Source organism: Heptranchias perlo, chromosome 1, assembly GCF_035084215.1.
Source record: "Heptranchias perlo isolate sHepPer1 chromosome 1, sHepPer1.hap1, whole genome shotgun sequence".
Taxonomy (NCBI): domain Eukaryota; kingdom Metazoa; phylum Chordata; class Chondrichthyes; order Hexanchiformes; family Hexanchidae; genus Heptranchias; species Heptranchias perlo.
In genome coordinates this window covers 23,116,133-23,132,897 of record NC_090325.1, presented here as the reverse complement: position 1 = coordinate 23,132,897, position 16,765 = coordinate 23,116,133, and the positions used below count along the sequence as shown (strand labels likewise).

Sequence of the window (16,765 nt, the reverse complement as noted above, 5' to 3'; positions counted from 1 at the left end):
CAGGCTGGATAAGGGGGTAGGTATCCTATGATTGGATTTAAATTCACAGCCATTTGAGTCACCAGTCCAGTATCATCACCACTACACTACCGTACCCATGTAAAGAATGAATGTTTGGGGACAGCAAGGCCAAGGCCTGGACAGTGCAATGAGCACCTGGGAGATTATTTAAAAGGTGAGTGGATACCACAACAATTATGTAGCTCTTCAAGTAAAAGAAATGTCTCTGAGCATTTCATAAGACGGAGAACTGCAAAGGAGCGTTTTAGTGTTGAGACCGAAGGGTCAGTTGGAGAAATTTATTTTAGGAGGTTCAGGAGGACCGGGATGGAGTTAACAAGGTGAAACAAAAACAGAAAATGCTGGAAATACTCAGCAAGGTCAGGCAGCATCTGTGGAGAAAGAAACAGAGTTAACGTTTCAGGTCGATGACCTTTCGTCAAGGTGAAGTGACTTTGGGAGAGGATTCCAAATGAGGGAGGTGGTGACTGAATGATTGGCTTCCGAGGGTGTAATGGAGGGAGTGATAGTTAAAACAGTAATCCAAAATCATGAGTGGAGGGTTTGAGCAGGGCCACAGGCATGAGAAAATCATTCAGCTAGGGTGCAGAAAAACCATGGACAGTTCCACAGAAGAAAACAAAGATCTGTAAGTCACCTTCTGGGATACAGTGAGCCTGAGGAGGTTGGCAAGGATGGTTAATGGGTGTGCAGGTCTTTGTGGAGGAGAGGACTTGGGCCATGGATCAGAAGGGTGGAAGTGGGAAAGGCAGTTACAGAGTGTTTGAGAAGTCAATCCTGGAGATGATAGGGGTGTCAATTAGTGTTTCAGCTGCGATAAGGTAGAGGGATACAGAGTACAGACTGAAACCAGTGATAAAGGGATTATCTTTGGAGTTTTCAAAATGAGCTGCTCAGAAAGCAGCAATTGGGGCTGTTAAGCCAGCATCTGTCACTACAGATGACAACCTAATGTAGGAGAAGGAGTCAGTGCAACTGTATTGGAATAGCCCTGTCTTGTTATTATTGGCTTGACATATTGAACCGCTGCACCTCCCCAGTAAAATAATTTCAAACTTGTCCTGAACTGATCTCTAAATCCACTGAAATCCACAAGCCATTAGACCTGTGAAGGCAAGTTTCTTTTTGACAAATTCCTGGCAAAATCTTGATGTATAAGTAAACATTTATTAAGTCCCAGCAGTGCTGCAGAGCCAGTCCTGACATACACTAACCTTGTACTAAACAACCACCTGTCTGTCCCTATTCTTTTCAAAAAAAAGACAATTGCACTATCATTTGGGAAAGTGACCCCAGTTATATGGTCAGGTTTTCCCCCTGTCGTGGGTTTGAATGGGCCAAGTTTCTAAAATGTAAACGGTACACTAATTTGCCAATTATGTGGCCCCATCGTAGTGCTGGAGGGATCAGATTGCACACAAGGTGCGGAATGAGTGTGGAGAACTGATCTTGTTTAAATTCACGAGCTCATCCCATTTAAATATTCAACAAGGTCACCAAATTTAAATAATCTAGGCTGACACTCCAGTGCAGTAGTGAGGGAGTGCAGTACGTCAGAATTATGGCTGTAGCAACTAAAATTGCAGGTTGGAATTAGGGATACACAAATTAATGCAAAAAATACAACAAAAGCAAAACCAACAGAAAATGCTATGAAAAAATTTCAAAGCAACTCAATCAACAATAAGAATAGTAGCAAAAAAAGTTGTATAGCTAATAATAAAGCTCCGCTTTAAGACAACTATATCCAAAATGGATGAAGGTTTGTAGCTCTTTTTCCCACCTGTGCTCCCTGTGAGCGTGGCCTTTCCACTGGGAGCACAGGACTGTTGAATCATATTACATAGAATTACAAAGAGTCTACAGCACAGAAACAGGCCATTCGACCCAACAGGCCTATGCCGGTGTTTATGCTCTACACGAGCCTCCTTCCACCTTACTTCACTGAACCCTATCAACATAACCTTCTATTCCTTTCTCCCTCACGTACTTATCTAGCTTCCCCATAAAAGCATCCATGCTATTCGTTTCAACAACTCCATCTGGTAGCGAGTTCCACATTCTCACCACTCTCTGAGTAAAGAAGTTTTCTCCTGAATTCCTTATTGGATTTATCAGCGACTATCTTATATTTATGACCCCTGTGTACGTCCAAGCTTCCGTAAAGGTTGTTAGAAACAAAGTTTACCTGAGTTATCGACAGTCTCCGTGATGTTCCGCGTTGGGCTCTGGGCTTGGGCCTGCGCGTTGCTTATCTGCTCGGTGGGATTGTCAATATTTTCTCCTCGAATCGTTGTCAGATCCTGCATGCTGAAGCTTCTTAGCCTCTCCGACAGAGCTCCCTGTCCCTGCGACACAGCAAAGGATGTTCTCTTTACCACACTACATGTGACCATTATTCAGGGATCATTACCAGAAAAAAGTATCTCTCAGTGTCAGTAAATATTGTGGATGGTGTGTGTGTGTGTGTGTGTGTGTGTGTGTGTGTGCGAATTTTGTCTCACTACTGCCCCATTTACTCCTCAAAATAGGGCGGTAGCAGTGGCAAAATCGCGTGGGCCACAAAACCGCCAATTTACCGCTGCTTGTCCGCCCGTTCCGATTTTCGGGCAGACCTCTATTTAGGTGGGCAGAGCGCCCGCTGAAAGCAGGCAGGGGCCATGTTCGTCTCTGCTCATGTTACTACCACTAGGTCCTGATCCCCGACCCCAAACCACAGACCCTGCAAGTCAGAAGGCGGCTATTTCCAGTGATACTTAAAGAGATCCTCAGCTGCTCTCGGGTAAAACACTGGAAAATCTTACGAGACTTCCTGCTTGTGTTACATTGGGTTTTTTTTCGCTACTTAGACCATTTCAAAGTGCTGACAGCGGCTGTAGAACGTTCCGATCTCTTAAGGAGCTTTTGGCAGCGCACTTTTTTTCTTCCTGGGGATCCTTCTGTCGATTTCACTCTGGCTGGAGGAGGAGGGGGGGGGGGGGCGGCGGGCCTCCTTACTGTAGCTGACTCTGTCTCCGAGCATCTTCACTGCTACATCAGGGAACCTGGGGCCTCTGGCTGAAGTCATGGTGCCTGCAGCTGCGGAATATCGCTGCCCACTGTGCACTATCAAAAAGTGCACCTCCCCTTTAAGGGGCTGTAGGTCGGCTTTAAGTATCAGCCACACCGCCAGATTTTTAGCCCTCCCAATCGGCGAGCTGCCCATAGGGGGCGCGATTAGCACTGACAGTTTGCCAATTGTATTTAAATTAGGCCTGGCCATTAAAGTGACATCGCAGCCACCCATAGACTACATCAGGTGGGGAGAGCGGACTCCTCACCCCCACTGCCTGCCCCATTCGTCATTGAAAATCGGTCCCTATATTTTTAGAAGGTCTAAACCATCAAAGAAGCTGGTGCTCAAGCCCACCTTCCCACCAACGAGGGTTTTTGTTTATTGAGAAACCCCAGCGAAGGGTCACAGTCCTTCAGGCGGACCCTGGAGTGACGGAAAACCTTCCTCTGCCCATCGCTCACCCACATTACACTGTCCTGTGTCACTGCAGGATAATCCAGAAAGTACACTACAAAGGACTTGAAGGCCCCAATTTTAACTCCGGCTGGGTAGAGGGATAAGTTGGAAACTCGCCCGCTGCTCCGGAAATGAGGCCCGGGCTATTTTAACTCCCAGGCCTCATTTAAATCCTGCCAGCAGGCTTCTCGCTGACACCAAGTAGGGAACGGGATCAGCTTCAGGGGTCGTCTCGTGGGGTCTAGTGTTCGGGAAGGTGGGGAGGGGGGTGGGGCGGAAGTCTGTGGCAGGGAAGGCCTAAGCTTTTCTTGTGGGGTCTGGAGGAGCACTCCTGATCCTCCTGGCCCCACAAGGAAAGTAAAGAAAACTTTCCTGTTTGGGCCTCTTCTGACCCTGATCCTCGTCCCCACTGTCTTCACCTGACGAGACAGCTACAGCGGTATCCCCCGCTCAGACCACCGGTTACAATTTCAGTCGGGCCCCGATGACGTCGCTGGGGCCCGACGTGATAATGTAACAAAGGACCCCAGTTTGGTTCTTACCTCCCTGCCGCCTGCTCAGTAGAACGGGGTTAAAATTCGGAACAGTGTGTTCCTGGCGGCTTTCCAGCAGGTGAGTAAACTGGACGATTTTAACTGTCCACCCGTCTGGTTTCCAGCGGGAGGGGAGGGTTAAAATCGCACCCCCTCCAGTTAGGTTTCCTTTTTCTGAACTGTCCTCCTCCAATGGGCCAGTAAGGGAGTGGTGACTCGGGACAGTTTAACAATCAGGTAGCCCTTCTGTAACTTGGAAAAATAAATTCTCAATTTTAAAAAAAATCTTTAAGACCTGGAACGCAGCATGTCCCTGCAGGCATCCAGCCACCAGAAGTACTTCTATAGACTAAGTTAGAGTAGGAGATGTGTGACGGGTCTTAATAATTACAGCATCAGTAAAATTATATTCTGAAAGCAAGTGTGTCACACCGGGGAGTTTTAGTCCAGATCAATAACCTATAGGGATACCGAAGATCTACATTTATCTTTTAAAAAAAAAATATTCATCATTGTTTCCCTCCCCTGTTGGTTTCCCTGATTCAGGCATCACCTCCAGTTGAGAGGGTGGGCAAACGACCATCTCTATCTCTGAGTTTTTTCCCTTCTTTTCTGGAGCGAGGGGCCGGTGGGGGGAGGAGGAGAGGAGGAGGCAAAGATGATGAAGAAAACATTTGCAGGGCGGGGGAGTGGGACCAGCTGGATTGCTCTTGCATTGAGCCGGCACGGACCTCATGGGCCAAATGGCCTCCTTCCACGCTGTAACCTTTCTATGATTCGAAATATCTGGTCTCTTATCGGCATCTCACAGGAGAACATGGCAACTCACTGTGGGCAACTGCAATTGCAAACCCATGTACATGAGCCATCAAATCAGGGAAACGTTAGGAGGAAGATTTGCAGCGAAAGGGAATGAACACATCAGAGATCCTACACGCTGTGTGAGTCACTACGTACTGATTATTTTATGCACCAACTAAATATCTGCAGTCTTGTGTGAACAGCACTCTTATCTCTGAATCAGAAGGTCGTTGGTTCAAGTCCCACTGCAGGATTTGAGCACGTAATCTAGGCTGACGTTTTGGTGCAGTACTGAGGGGATGAGGCACTGTCTTTTGGATAAAATGCCACGGATTTTCGGCCCTTGATGTGTTTGCATCAGCTCGTTTGTCAGCTATTTTAAAGGAGGCATTAACAGGTTTTAAAAAAATAACAGAGGTGTTAATCCGTTTAAAATAAATGCATTAAAATAGCAGACAAAAGAATTTGACATGAACACATTAAACGTTCACCCAATAATATCGCAGAGTTAATGCCCAGACTTATATTCTAATGTATAATATCACGCTTTCAATTGGACGAATATTGGGAAGGAACTATTTATGATGTTGCTACTCACTATGAGTAGCAACATCATAAACACGTTTCTTTTGAAGGGACTTATGAGGTTGCGAAACATAGGAAGGATGTCGAGGCCTTGAAGAGGGTGCAGAGGAGATTTACTAGAATGATGCCAGGGCTGAGGGACATCCGTTATGTGGAGAAACTGGAGAAGCTGGGATTGTTCTCCTTGGAGCAGAGAAGGTTAAAGGGAGATTTAATAGAGGTGTTCAAAATTATGAAGGGTTTTGATAGAATAAATAAGGAGAAACTGTTTTCACTGGCAGGAGTGTCAGTAACCAGAGGACAAAGATTTAAGCTAATTGGCAAAATAGCCAGAGGGGTGATGAGGAGAAATTTTTACGCAGCGAGTTGTTATGATGTGGAATGCACAGCCTGAAAGGGTGGTGGAGGCAGATTCAATAGTAACTTTCAAAATGTAATTGGATATTTGCTTGAAAAAGAAACATTTGCAGGATTACGGGGAAAAAGCAGGGGAATGGGACTAATTGGAAATTTCTTTAAAAGAGCCAGCACAGGCACGATGGGCCGAATGGTCCACTTCTGTGCTGTAAGATTCTATGGCCTCGAATTCAAACCCTTCGTTCCCCCCCCACCCCACCCCAACAACAGGCAGGAGAGGGTCCCCACCCCATTCCCGACCCTTTAGGCCATGGATGAGGCTCCTGCAAAAGGCGGGGGCCAAATTAACATAGTAAAGTCACGGCCTGAGAAAATGAGAAGGAGGCCCAACCTGGGGATTCTCGGCAGCAAATCAGAGTTGGGAGCTGCCGGCTCCCCAAGGCAAATGGCTGTTTTAGCACTCTTTGTCCGTCAGGCCTTCAGCCGCCCCCAGCCCCGATCTCCAGCCTCCTCTCCCCCAGCCCCGATCTCCAGCCTCCTCTCCCCCAGCCCCGATCTCCAGCCTCCTCTCCCCCAGCCCCGATCTCCAGCCTCCTCTCCCCCATCCCCGATCTCCAGCCTCCTCTCCCCCACCCCTGATCTCCAGCCTCCTCTCCCCCAGCCCCGATCTCCAGCCTCCTCTCCCCCAGCTCCAATCTCCAGCCTCCTCTCCCCCCAGCCCTCCTGATTGAGGGCCTCCTCTCCCCCAGCCCCGATCTCCAGCCTCCTCTCCCCCACCCCTGATCTCCAGCCTCCTCTCCCCCAGCCCCGATCTCCAGCCTCCTCTCCCCCAGCCCCGATCTCCAGCCTCCTCTCCCCCAGCCCCGATCTCCAGCCTCCTCTCCCCCAGCCCCGATCTCTAGCCTCCTCTCCCCCAGCTCTGATCTCCAGCCTCCTCTCCCCCAGCCCCGATCTCCAGCCTCCTCTCCCCCAGCCCCGATCTCCAGCCTCCTCTCCCCCAGCCCCGATCTCCAGCCTCCTCTCCCCCAGCCCCGATCTCCAGCCTCCTCTCCCCCAGCCCTGATCTCCAGCCTCCTCTCCCCCAGCCCCGATCTCCAGCCTCCTCTCCCCCAGCCCGATCTCCAGCCTCCTCTCCCCCAGCTCCGATCTCCAGCCTCCTCTCCCCCAGCCCCGATCTCCAGCCTCCTCTCCCCCAGCACCGATCTCCAGCCTCCTCTCCCCCAGCTCCGATCTCCAGCCTCCATCCCCCAGCCCCGATCTCCAGCCTCCTCTCCCCCAGCCCCGATCTCCAGCCTCCTCTCCCCCAGCCCTGATCTCCAGCCTACTCTCCCCCAGCCCCGATCTCCAGCCTCCATCCCCCAGCCCCGATCTCCAGCCTCCTCTCCCCCAGCTCTGGTCTCCAGCCTCCTCTCCCCCAGCCCTGGTCTCCAGCCTCCTCTCCCCCAGCCCCAGTCTCCAACCTCCCTCCCCCCAGTCCTCCTGATTGAGGGCCTCCTCCCCCCACAGTCCTCCCACCCGTTGGCCAGGCTGTCCATTTGGCTGACCGCCAGACGGGAGGCGGCCCTACAAGATGCAAATGAGGCCCTGCCGTTAAGATCGGTGGGACTTCTACGTCCCCGGCCTTGCCCGGTTCTTCGGTCGATTTCGGCATCACCTGCACCCTCCCCGTAAATATTGGGGCCTGTGATTCTATAGCAACCAAGACAATTCTACCTGCACTAATGATAAAATCCAAATATCAGGCTATTTACCACAACAAATCTGTACAGCTCTTTTAAGCATTTCTTTCTAATTTTATTGTCTCACCAAGGACTGTATGAAAAATGAAATCGAGTCAGAGCACTGTGGAAGTGTACAGCATCTTAAAGAGAAAAGTTGGGTTAATGTTTTAGACATCGCATCTAAAATTGACCTGATTCTCTCTTTCAGATGTTGACAAACCGACTGCCGATATTGGTGGCATGGCTGTGACTCACAATATAACTGTATCAAAGCACAATTAATGTTCAGGGCATTTGAAGTCTGTGTGTGTGTTACGGTAACTCAAACAGTTAATGGTCTCTCAACAAAAACAGAGTGGCAGTGTGCAACAATCCATAGAGACCACACGCAGTCCGGTCAGTACACCTCATGCAATCACATTGACTGAAGTCTGTATGAGACGCAGCTCGCTGTCCAGTTAATGCACTCAGCACCAGCACTCAGCATGTTAAGAAACAGCAGCATTATTTGGTCGGCACCGGTTATAAGAAGCTTGGGTGTGATTAAACACAAATTGCTCATTCTGCTGGGTTCCAATATCTGTGCAGTTTAAACAGCATCAAGCTGATCAACCTTTCCCCAAGCAGTTCTAAAACTAACAAATGTTTCCCCATTCCCAGCTCTCTCATTTTCCTAGACATATAGTCGAACATAACTGTAGGAGATCAAAAAGGTCCAATGTAGCTTTGAATTTAGAGTGCTTGTGCAGCAAGAGCCAAAACAGTATTGAATGACTGTCGCTATTTACGTCAATGCTTAATACATTAATTTATAGCTACTTTATCCAGTATTTTAATGGAGGGATTAACCCATTTGAAATAATTGGCCTCTGTTAGTCGGCAAAGGAATTTCATACCAGCACTTAGAGAACTTGTACACTAATAGCTCACAGTGTAATTTCTAGGCTTGAGGTTGTTAACTAATCATACCCCCAAAATAATTAATTTTTTTTGAGGGTCAATATACATATTTTTCTGGAGCCACTGTGCACTTATAATTATAGCTCTTTGAATGTGCTCTGTTCTTTTGGCGTGATAAACAGTGGGAACCCAGGCTGTCTTATTCCCCTCCTTAGCTCAGTTCTACTGTGGTCAACTGTGACACCATCATCGTCTCAATTGATATCAGAGGTCGAAGGTTTTTCATGGCCCTAGATGTTATCCTCCATTTCTTGTAGAGTCACATCAGTGTTAACTCTCTCTGAGAGTCCAGATTAGGGTTACATCAGCCTGTGCTTTAATTACAAGAGGCCAGCAACTAGCAAGTGCTCAAATGCAAGGAACCTTAATCAAAGGTAGTTCTCTGATGCAGGATTAGTAGCTGTGCAATCTGGATTACCTTCCCCTCTGTTATCTCCATATATAGGATTAGGTTGAGAAGGTGAGATACCTAATACAGAAAAAGCAGTTAAGGAAATCTGGTGAAAGCTGGCACAGGTTCACAGTCTCTAATACTTCACCACATTTAACAGCGCAACAAAGAATAAATGAGCTCCAGGAATCACGTACTGTCCGTCTGAAAAAGATAGCTTTCATCCAAAAATTAGAGTAGATGGGCACACCACATTATTGCACTGATACACGGGGTCCTGATCATTCCGCAGTTTCCTACCGTTACTCCAGCGGAACCCTTCAGGAAGATGGACTTAACAGCCATTTCTACCTTTTACGTCGTTTCTGGGGTCCCCTGCCGGAGTTAGGGTAGGAGATTGGAATTTCAGGGCCGTGATGTTATAAATTGTGGTAGTACATTGGACTGCTCGAAAATGGTCCCCACTCGTGAGCTCCTGATGCGAGCCTCAGCCATCAGGAGGAGATCAATCATCAGAGGATGGTGCAGTAGATTAGTACAGTAGCCTTTTAAAGCTAGGACCTGGGTTTGAATTCAGCTCAGGCTAATGGCGGGCCAAAACTGTCCATAATTCATCACTAATTGGCAATCTTACTTAGACAGGTCATTAGGGGATCGTTCTTGATGGCTCAGTAGGTTAATGCACTATGTAGCATGATAATGTCCCATTAATAAGGTGCTGAGTTCGCTGTTTAAAGTTGGGGCAAAGGTAGCAGAATCCCAACCATGTATGAGTTGGGGGGTGGGGGCACGGGGTGGGGGAGGGATATTTGTGGGGAAGAAACATATTGCCCCTCACCAGTGATTGCATCTATTGGGTGGGTGCACTACAGTTAGCATCGGCATCCCTGGACTAGGGAGAGGGAAAAGAAAAGAAATCAGCTAGTATTCCTGTTATCCACGATTCCCACTGGAAAGCGTGGACATCGTGCGAGAACAGGGGCTTGGCTCAGCTGCTCTGAAATTCAAATAGCCAACACTTAGGGGGTGAATTCCGCGGGCGTTCTCCGGCAGGTCCGCCTGACTTTGGCGGAAGAGCCACAGAAACCCGGGGAAAATGGTGTAAAAGCCGTTTACACTGTTTTTCGGGGGTTCCCGTGGCTCTTACTCTAAAGTTACGGCGGGCGAGTGAGAGAACCCCTGCTGAAATTTGCCTCCTTTTTGTCGAGGAGAATGGCCACACGGGTGTGTAACCATCCCCAGCACGAGTGCCTTTAAAAGGGGAGAATATTTGGAAAACAAGGCTGGTGCATGAAATGGTAAAACGTCACAATTAGTTGAGGTGGTTGAGTCAGTGGTGCGAGGACAGGAGAGATGAAAATTGGGAGCAAAAGCAACATTTCAAATAATGCTCAAGTTGGAGAAAAATGGCTCCAAAAATCCACGGCCGTTCCAGTGAAACGCCCGCCGTATCTTCGACAGGAGTCTGCCAGAATGACCGGAAACAAGGCCGTGACCTAGACACGCCAAGTCCTGGCATTAATTCAGGGATTCTGGGATGGCCTGCTGAGGGCAGAGCCGTTGCTTGCCCCAAACAGGGTGTAGCAGGGGGTGGGAGCCACAGAGCTGAATCTGCAAAAGCATGGGATCAGGTCGTGTGTGCTTCATCTTGAGTGAGGAATGATGTGTCGCATGAGAGGACCTAAAACAGAGGGGAAAAAAAACTCCACAAAATAATGGGGTGGAAGATGGAGAGTAGGCATAAATGGGTCATTTTCAGGTTGGTAAGATGTAACGAGTGGAGTGCCGTGGGATCAGTGCTGGGGCCTCAACTATTTACAATCTATATCAATGAATTGGATGAAGGGACCGAATGTATGGTTGCTAAATTTGCTGATGACACAAAGGTAGGTAGGAAAGTAAGTTGTGAAGAGGACATAAGGAGTCTGCAAAGGGATATAGATAGGTTAAGTGAGTGGGCAAAAATTTGGCAGATAGAGTATAATGTGGGAAAATGTGAACTTGTCCACTTTGGCAGGAGGAATAGAAAAGCAGTATATTATTTAAATGGAGAGAGATTGCAGAACTCTGAGGTACAGAGGGATCTGGGTGTCCTAGTACATGAATCACAAAAAGTTAGTATGCAGGTACAGCAAGTGATTAGGAAGGCAAATGGAATGTTGTCATTTATTGCAAGGGGAATGGAATATAAAAGTAGAGATGTTTTGCTACAGTTGTACAGGGCATTGGTGAGACCACATCTAGAATACTGTGTGCAGTTTTGGTCTCCTTATTTAAGAAAGGACATAATTGCTTTGGAGGGGGTTCAAAGAAGGTTCACTCGACTGATTCCTGGGAAGAGGGGTTTATCTTATGAGGAAAGGCTGGATAAGTTGGACCTGGAATCACTGGAGTTTAGAAGATTGAGAGGTGATCTTTTTAAAACATATAAGATCCTGAGGGGACTAGAAGTGATAGATGCTGAGAGGACGTTTCCCCTTGTGGTAGAGACTGGAACTAGGGGCCACAGTTTAAAAATAAGGGGTCTCCCATTTAAGACGGAGATGAGGAGAAATTCTTTCTCTCAGAGGGTTGTGACTCTGTGGAACTCCCTTCCCCAGAGAGCAGTGGAGGCAGGGTCATTGAATATTTTTAAGGCTGAGTTAGATAGATTCCTGATTAACAAGGGAGTCAAAGGTTACAGTAGGTAGACAGGAAAGTAGGGTTGAGGTCGCAATCAGATCAGCCATGATCTTATCAAATGGCAGAGCAGGCTCGAGGGGCCGAATGGCCTACTCCTGCTCTTAATTCGTACATTCGTATATAAACTATGAGACAGGAATAGCATAGGAACAACATGCAGGGGAGAAGCTTTAGAAATTTAGCAGAAAGCAGTTCTAGTTATTCATTCAGTTTGCTTTGGGTTGAGTTCACCTCAGTTTGTTTGTTGTCTGAAAAACATGGATAGGTGCACGCTCTGGATATTCAGTAAGCACAGTCCCGATGACGCAGTTGACGTTCTTCTCTCTGTGTATCTCTCCCTCCGTCACATACACACCTTTCGTCACCCGATTTCTCCTTTGTCACCTTCCCCTAACCCTTGGAAGTTCAGTGTCTAATGAGGGGAACCTTCAGACGATTGTAGCATGGTGGGGGGTGGGGACGGGGAGGGGAGAAGAGACACTGCTCCATACCCTGTTTTCTGTATATAATTGTATCTCTTTGCTACGCTGTGATGTGCCTCAGTTTCGGCACCTTGATCTTCCATACAGAAGCTGAGTCTGCTGACACATTGCGATTTGTGAAAGGAAACTCAGCCCGTATAGGTTTTCTTTGTGTTTTTAAACTTTATTCCGCTTTCTGCTGTAAATCAGAAACGCAATAAACAATTAAAAAATGAATCAATTTCAAGCAACCAGAGACACCCGGAATCAACTGACAGCCATATATTCCCTATCCCTTTGAGAATACTTTCTAAAATGTATTCATTTTTATACTTCTTTTTAAAGTGATTAAAGCCAGTGTGGCACTATTGGAGCTGGTGCCACACCCCTTCAGATCAGAGAGAATGGTGGATGTGATACTGAGCCGATCCCAGCTGGCATAGTGTCACGTGTTGCCTGGGACATGGTGATCAAGCCAATCAGGGATGTCCAACTACACTCCACCCAGATTCAAAATTCCCACCGGCAGGAAAGCCTATTCATTTCAAATTCATATTCAATATTTTTTCTTTTAATTATCTATTTTTATTGTTGAATGCTGAGGGCAGAATCTCAGTGTTGGCATTACTGACTAAAATAAATTGCTCACAGCTCATTTAGTGAGCGGGATTAAGTTACAGTCTATGATTTTTATTGCTTTCTAATTACTTTCCAGGCCCCTGGAAGGGATCATTCCACCCACATAACATTACCATTGAAATGATGAAGCAGGGTTGTTTGCTACTTAGCTCAACACAAGCATTTGGAGCGCAATGTTTTTGTCCCCAAGTGTTACCATGTTAAGGCAATTTATGAATATAAACTATGACTATATGAATGAGCCCTGACAGAATGAGACTGACGATGAACATCATTGGTTTATGATGACTGCATAAGTCAAATTTCATTTCTGTTATATCGGAATAAGAATATAAGAACTGTGGAATGTCTAAAGACCACTCAGCGTGTCAAGTCTATTCCCTTCAATGTACCATGCAGAACTACACTGTCGTGGCCTCCACCTAATCCAATCCAAAATTCCTGGGAAAGTTGGTTTACACAGGTAAACTTCCAAAAATGATAAACCAAACTTGCTTCACATATTCCTGCCATGTACTGAATAACACACAAGTTTCCATCACCTAGGCCTAAATCTATCCCCATAACTTTCAACGCATCTCTTTTTAAAGGAGCTCAGCTAATTAACACTAACTCTGATGGATCTCCATTCCACACATCAATCTCTCTGAGAAATAAAAATTCTGCCAATCTCTATCCTTGCCTGCAGTTTTACTATTCAACTTTTGAAAAAGATGAATCGATGAATGGATTCTTTTGAGAAGGTTACTTAGCGAATGAGGGTTATCCAGTGGATAATATACTTATACTAGATATAGTATATGATATATGATATCTATAATGAGGACATAGAATCACTGGGGGTAATTTTGACTTTGGGCGATGGTGTAAAACGGGCAATATCGGATCAGCTGATTTTCAATGGAAATAAAGATGGGGAGAGATGTATAACGGGCGGCTGACTCAATATTGCCAGTTTTACACTATCACCTAATTATCCCCACTATGTCTTCATCGATATCATCCAGTACTTTCGTCATTTTAAAGATTTGAATCACTTCACCTCTCAAATTTCATTTCTCCAATGAAAAAAAATTTAGTTTCTTCCATCTATCTTTATGATTCAAGTCCCCAAAATCATCACTGTCATTCTTCTCTATATCCAATGCATCCAGCTCTTTTTGACGATAAGTGGGTAAGAATTCCAATTGTAAACAATTTTACAACACCAAGTTATAGTCCAACAATTTTATTTGAAATTCACAAGCTTTCGGAGGCTTCCTCCTTCCTCAGGTGAATGTTGTCAGAACCTCTCTGGCCACAAGGGATGTGCCAGAGGACTGGAGAACCGCTAATGTAGTACCATTATTCAAGAAGGGGAGTAGGGAAAAACCGGGGAACTACAGGCCAGTGAGCCTAACATCAGTGGTAGGAAAATTATTGGAAAAAATTCTGAAGGACAAAATTAGTCTCCACTTGGAGAAGCAAGGATTAATCAGGGATAGTCAATATGGCTTTGTCAAGGGAAGATCATGTCTGACTAATTTGATTGAATTTTTTGAGGGGGTGACTAGGCGTGTGGATGAGGGTAACGCAGTGGATGTGGTATACATGGATTTCAGTAAGGCCTTCGATAAAGTCCCCCACAGGAGACTGGTCAAGAAGGTACGAGCCCATGGAATCCAGGGTGCCTTGGCACTTTGGATACAAAACTGGCTTAGTGGCAGAAGGCAGAGGGTGATGGTCGAAGGTTGTTTTTGTGACTGGAAGCCTGTGGCCAGTGGGGTACCACAGGGATCGGTGCTGGGTCCCTTGATGTTTGTGGTCTACATTAATGACTTGGATATGAATGTAAAAGGTATGATCAGTAAGTTCGCTGATGATACAAAGATTGGTAGGGTGGTAAATAGCGAGGAGGATAGCCTCAGTCTGCAGGACGATATAGATGGGTTGGTCAGATGGGCGGAACAGTGGCAAATGGAATTTAACCCGGAAAAGTGCGAGGTGATGCACTTTGGAGGGACTAACAAGGCAAGGGAATACACAATGAATGGGAGGACCCTAGGCAAGATAGAGGGTCAGAGGGATCTTGGTGTGCAAGTTCACAGATCCCTGAAGGCGGCGGAACAGGTAGATAAGGTGGTAAAGAAGGCATATGGGATACTTGCCTTTATTAGCCGAGGCATAGAATATAAGAGCAAGGAGGTTATGATGGAGCTGTATAAAACACTGGTTAGGCCACAGCTGGAGTACTGTGTGCAGTTCTGGTCGCCACACTACAGGAAGGATGTGATCGCTTTGGAGAGGGTGCAGAGGAGATTCACCAGGATGTTACCAGGGCTGGAGCGCTTCAGCTATGAAGAGAGACTGGGAAGATTGGGTTTGTTTTCCTTGGAGCAGAGGAGGCTGAGGGGGGACATGATTGAGGTGTACAAAATTATGAGAGGCACAGATAGGATGGATACTAAGGAGCTTTTTCCCTTCGTTGAGGGTTCTATAACAAGGGGACATAGATTCAAGGTAAAAGGCGGGAGGTTTAGAGGGGATTTTAGAAAGAATTTTTTCACCCAGAGGGTGGTTGGAGTCTGGAACTCACTGTCTGAAAGGGTTGTGGAGGCAGGAACCCTCACAACATTCAAGAAGCATTTGGATGAGCACTTGAAATGCCATAGCATACAAGGCTACGGACCAAATGCTGGAATATGGGATTAGAGTAGACAGGGCTGATGGCCGGCGCGGACACGATGGGCCGAAGGGCCTCTATCCGTGCTGTATAACTCTATGACTCTATCTGTAGCACCATTTCACAGATGAAATGAATGAAGAATTTGGCAATGTAGCAAGATCCAAGCTTAGCCATGTTCCTATCAATTTTGCTACTTTTCCAGTAATATCCCCACTTCTACCTTCTTTAAAATCCTCAAAAAAGGAACCTTATCAATACCTTCCAAAAACCCAAGTACATCATATATTATATCCAGTATAAGTATATTATATCCACTGGATAAACCTTATTCGCTAAGTAACCTCGTCAAAAGAATCCTGTAGATATTGTTTCTAAAACTGTATTCTGAATTCCCTTTATGGCCTTGATACTATTTAGACAAATAACATTTCATAAAATACCCTCCAAAATGTTCTCAACGACAGATTTCTACCGAACTGATCCATAGTTACCTCATTCCCTTTTTAAATATTGCGATTCTGGCGTTTTGGAGATTGCGTTTTGTGATTCTGTCCATTTGTAATTAGGGCCGCTAGTGTATTCGTGACTCAGAAAGTCAAATTTATTAAATGAGTTTACGGGATTTTCCGGGATCTTTACTGGCGTCTCAGGGATTGCATTCTATCCGTTTTTCCACGATAACTGAAAACTTTGCCAATGATGCCAACGTCCAGGATCTCCATTGTGTCAACCGTCAGTCGAGCATGAGTGCCTTATAGTGAGGAAACTCGTGAGGTAAGTGCTCCGAGACTGTTACCTTGGCAGCGGCTGTGACTGCAGCAGTTGCTGCCACATTCAGTCCTCGCCTTCCAAACTTCACCACAGCTTCGTAGCTCCGATCCTTGGCCTGGCTCAAATATTCATCAATCTCCTGTGAGGAAAATGAGGAAAGTGTGAGAAAACCTTAGTGGCTGGGGTGGGCCACAAGCTTTGAAATGATTTACGTATGTCAGCGTGAAAAAAAAATAGTCTTGATTCCCTTATGCTGTCCCCCTCAGCCCTGGAAAAATGTTTTATATTTATTTTTGGCATCTTGTACCAGTCAACCAGTTTCCGACCAAGACCAGTTCCTATTGCCGGTGCTTTTCTGTACGAAGGTGCAGGAGAGTAATCCTTTAATTTTCCCAACCGTGTAGCCCTCTCTCCAACTGACTCAACATTTAGAATATTGAGGCCCCATCCAAGTCACACTCACAGAATTGAGGCCCCATCTCACTCACCATGTCAGGTTTGAAGTCCCATCCCACTCATCACATGTAGAATTGAGGCCCCGACCCACTCACACATGAAGAATCGAGGACTCAAACTAATCACCAAATGGAGAATCAAACCCCATTATTTTCCACAGGAGTTAAAAACTGTGGATGTCCAAAGGGACTTAGGGGTTCAGGTACATAGA

At 46.3% G+C, this 16,765-nt stretch overlaps 1 protein-coding gene across 6 annotated transcripts in view; it reads right to left on the bottom strand.

Annotated features, from left to right (window-relative positions):
• LOC137320587 (receptor expression-enhancing protein 1-like) overlaps positions 1-16,765 on the bottom strand; it is a 94,874-nt gene that overhangs the window by 17,162 nt on the left and 60,947 nt on the right. For 5 of the 6 annotated variants that reach the window (XR_010962598.1, XM_067982283.1, XM_067982302.1 and 2 more), the window contains 3 exons: positions 16,124-16,237; positions 8,908-8,958; positions 2,210-2,369 (listed from right to left, as the gene is read on the bottom strand). Coding sequence is in view for 5 of the 6 variants with exons in the window: in XM_067982283.1 (XP_067838384.1) it covers positions 2,210-2,369; positions 8,908-8,958; positions 16,124-16,237 (325 nt within the window). In the remaining variant the exon portion in view is untranslated. The remainder of the gene's footprint in view (positions 1-2,209; positions 2,370-8,907; positions 8,959-16,123; positions 16,238-16,765) is intronic. The other variant, XM_067982296.1, reaches the window with a different exon arrangement.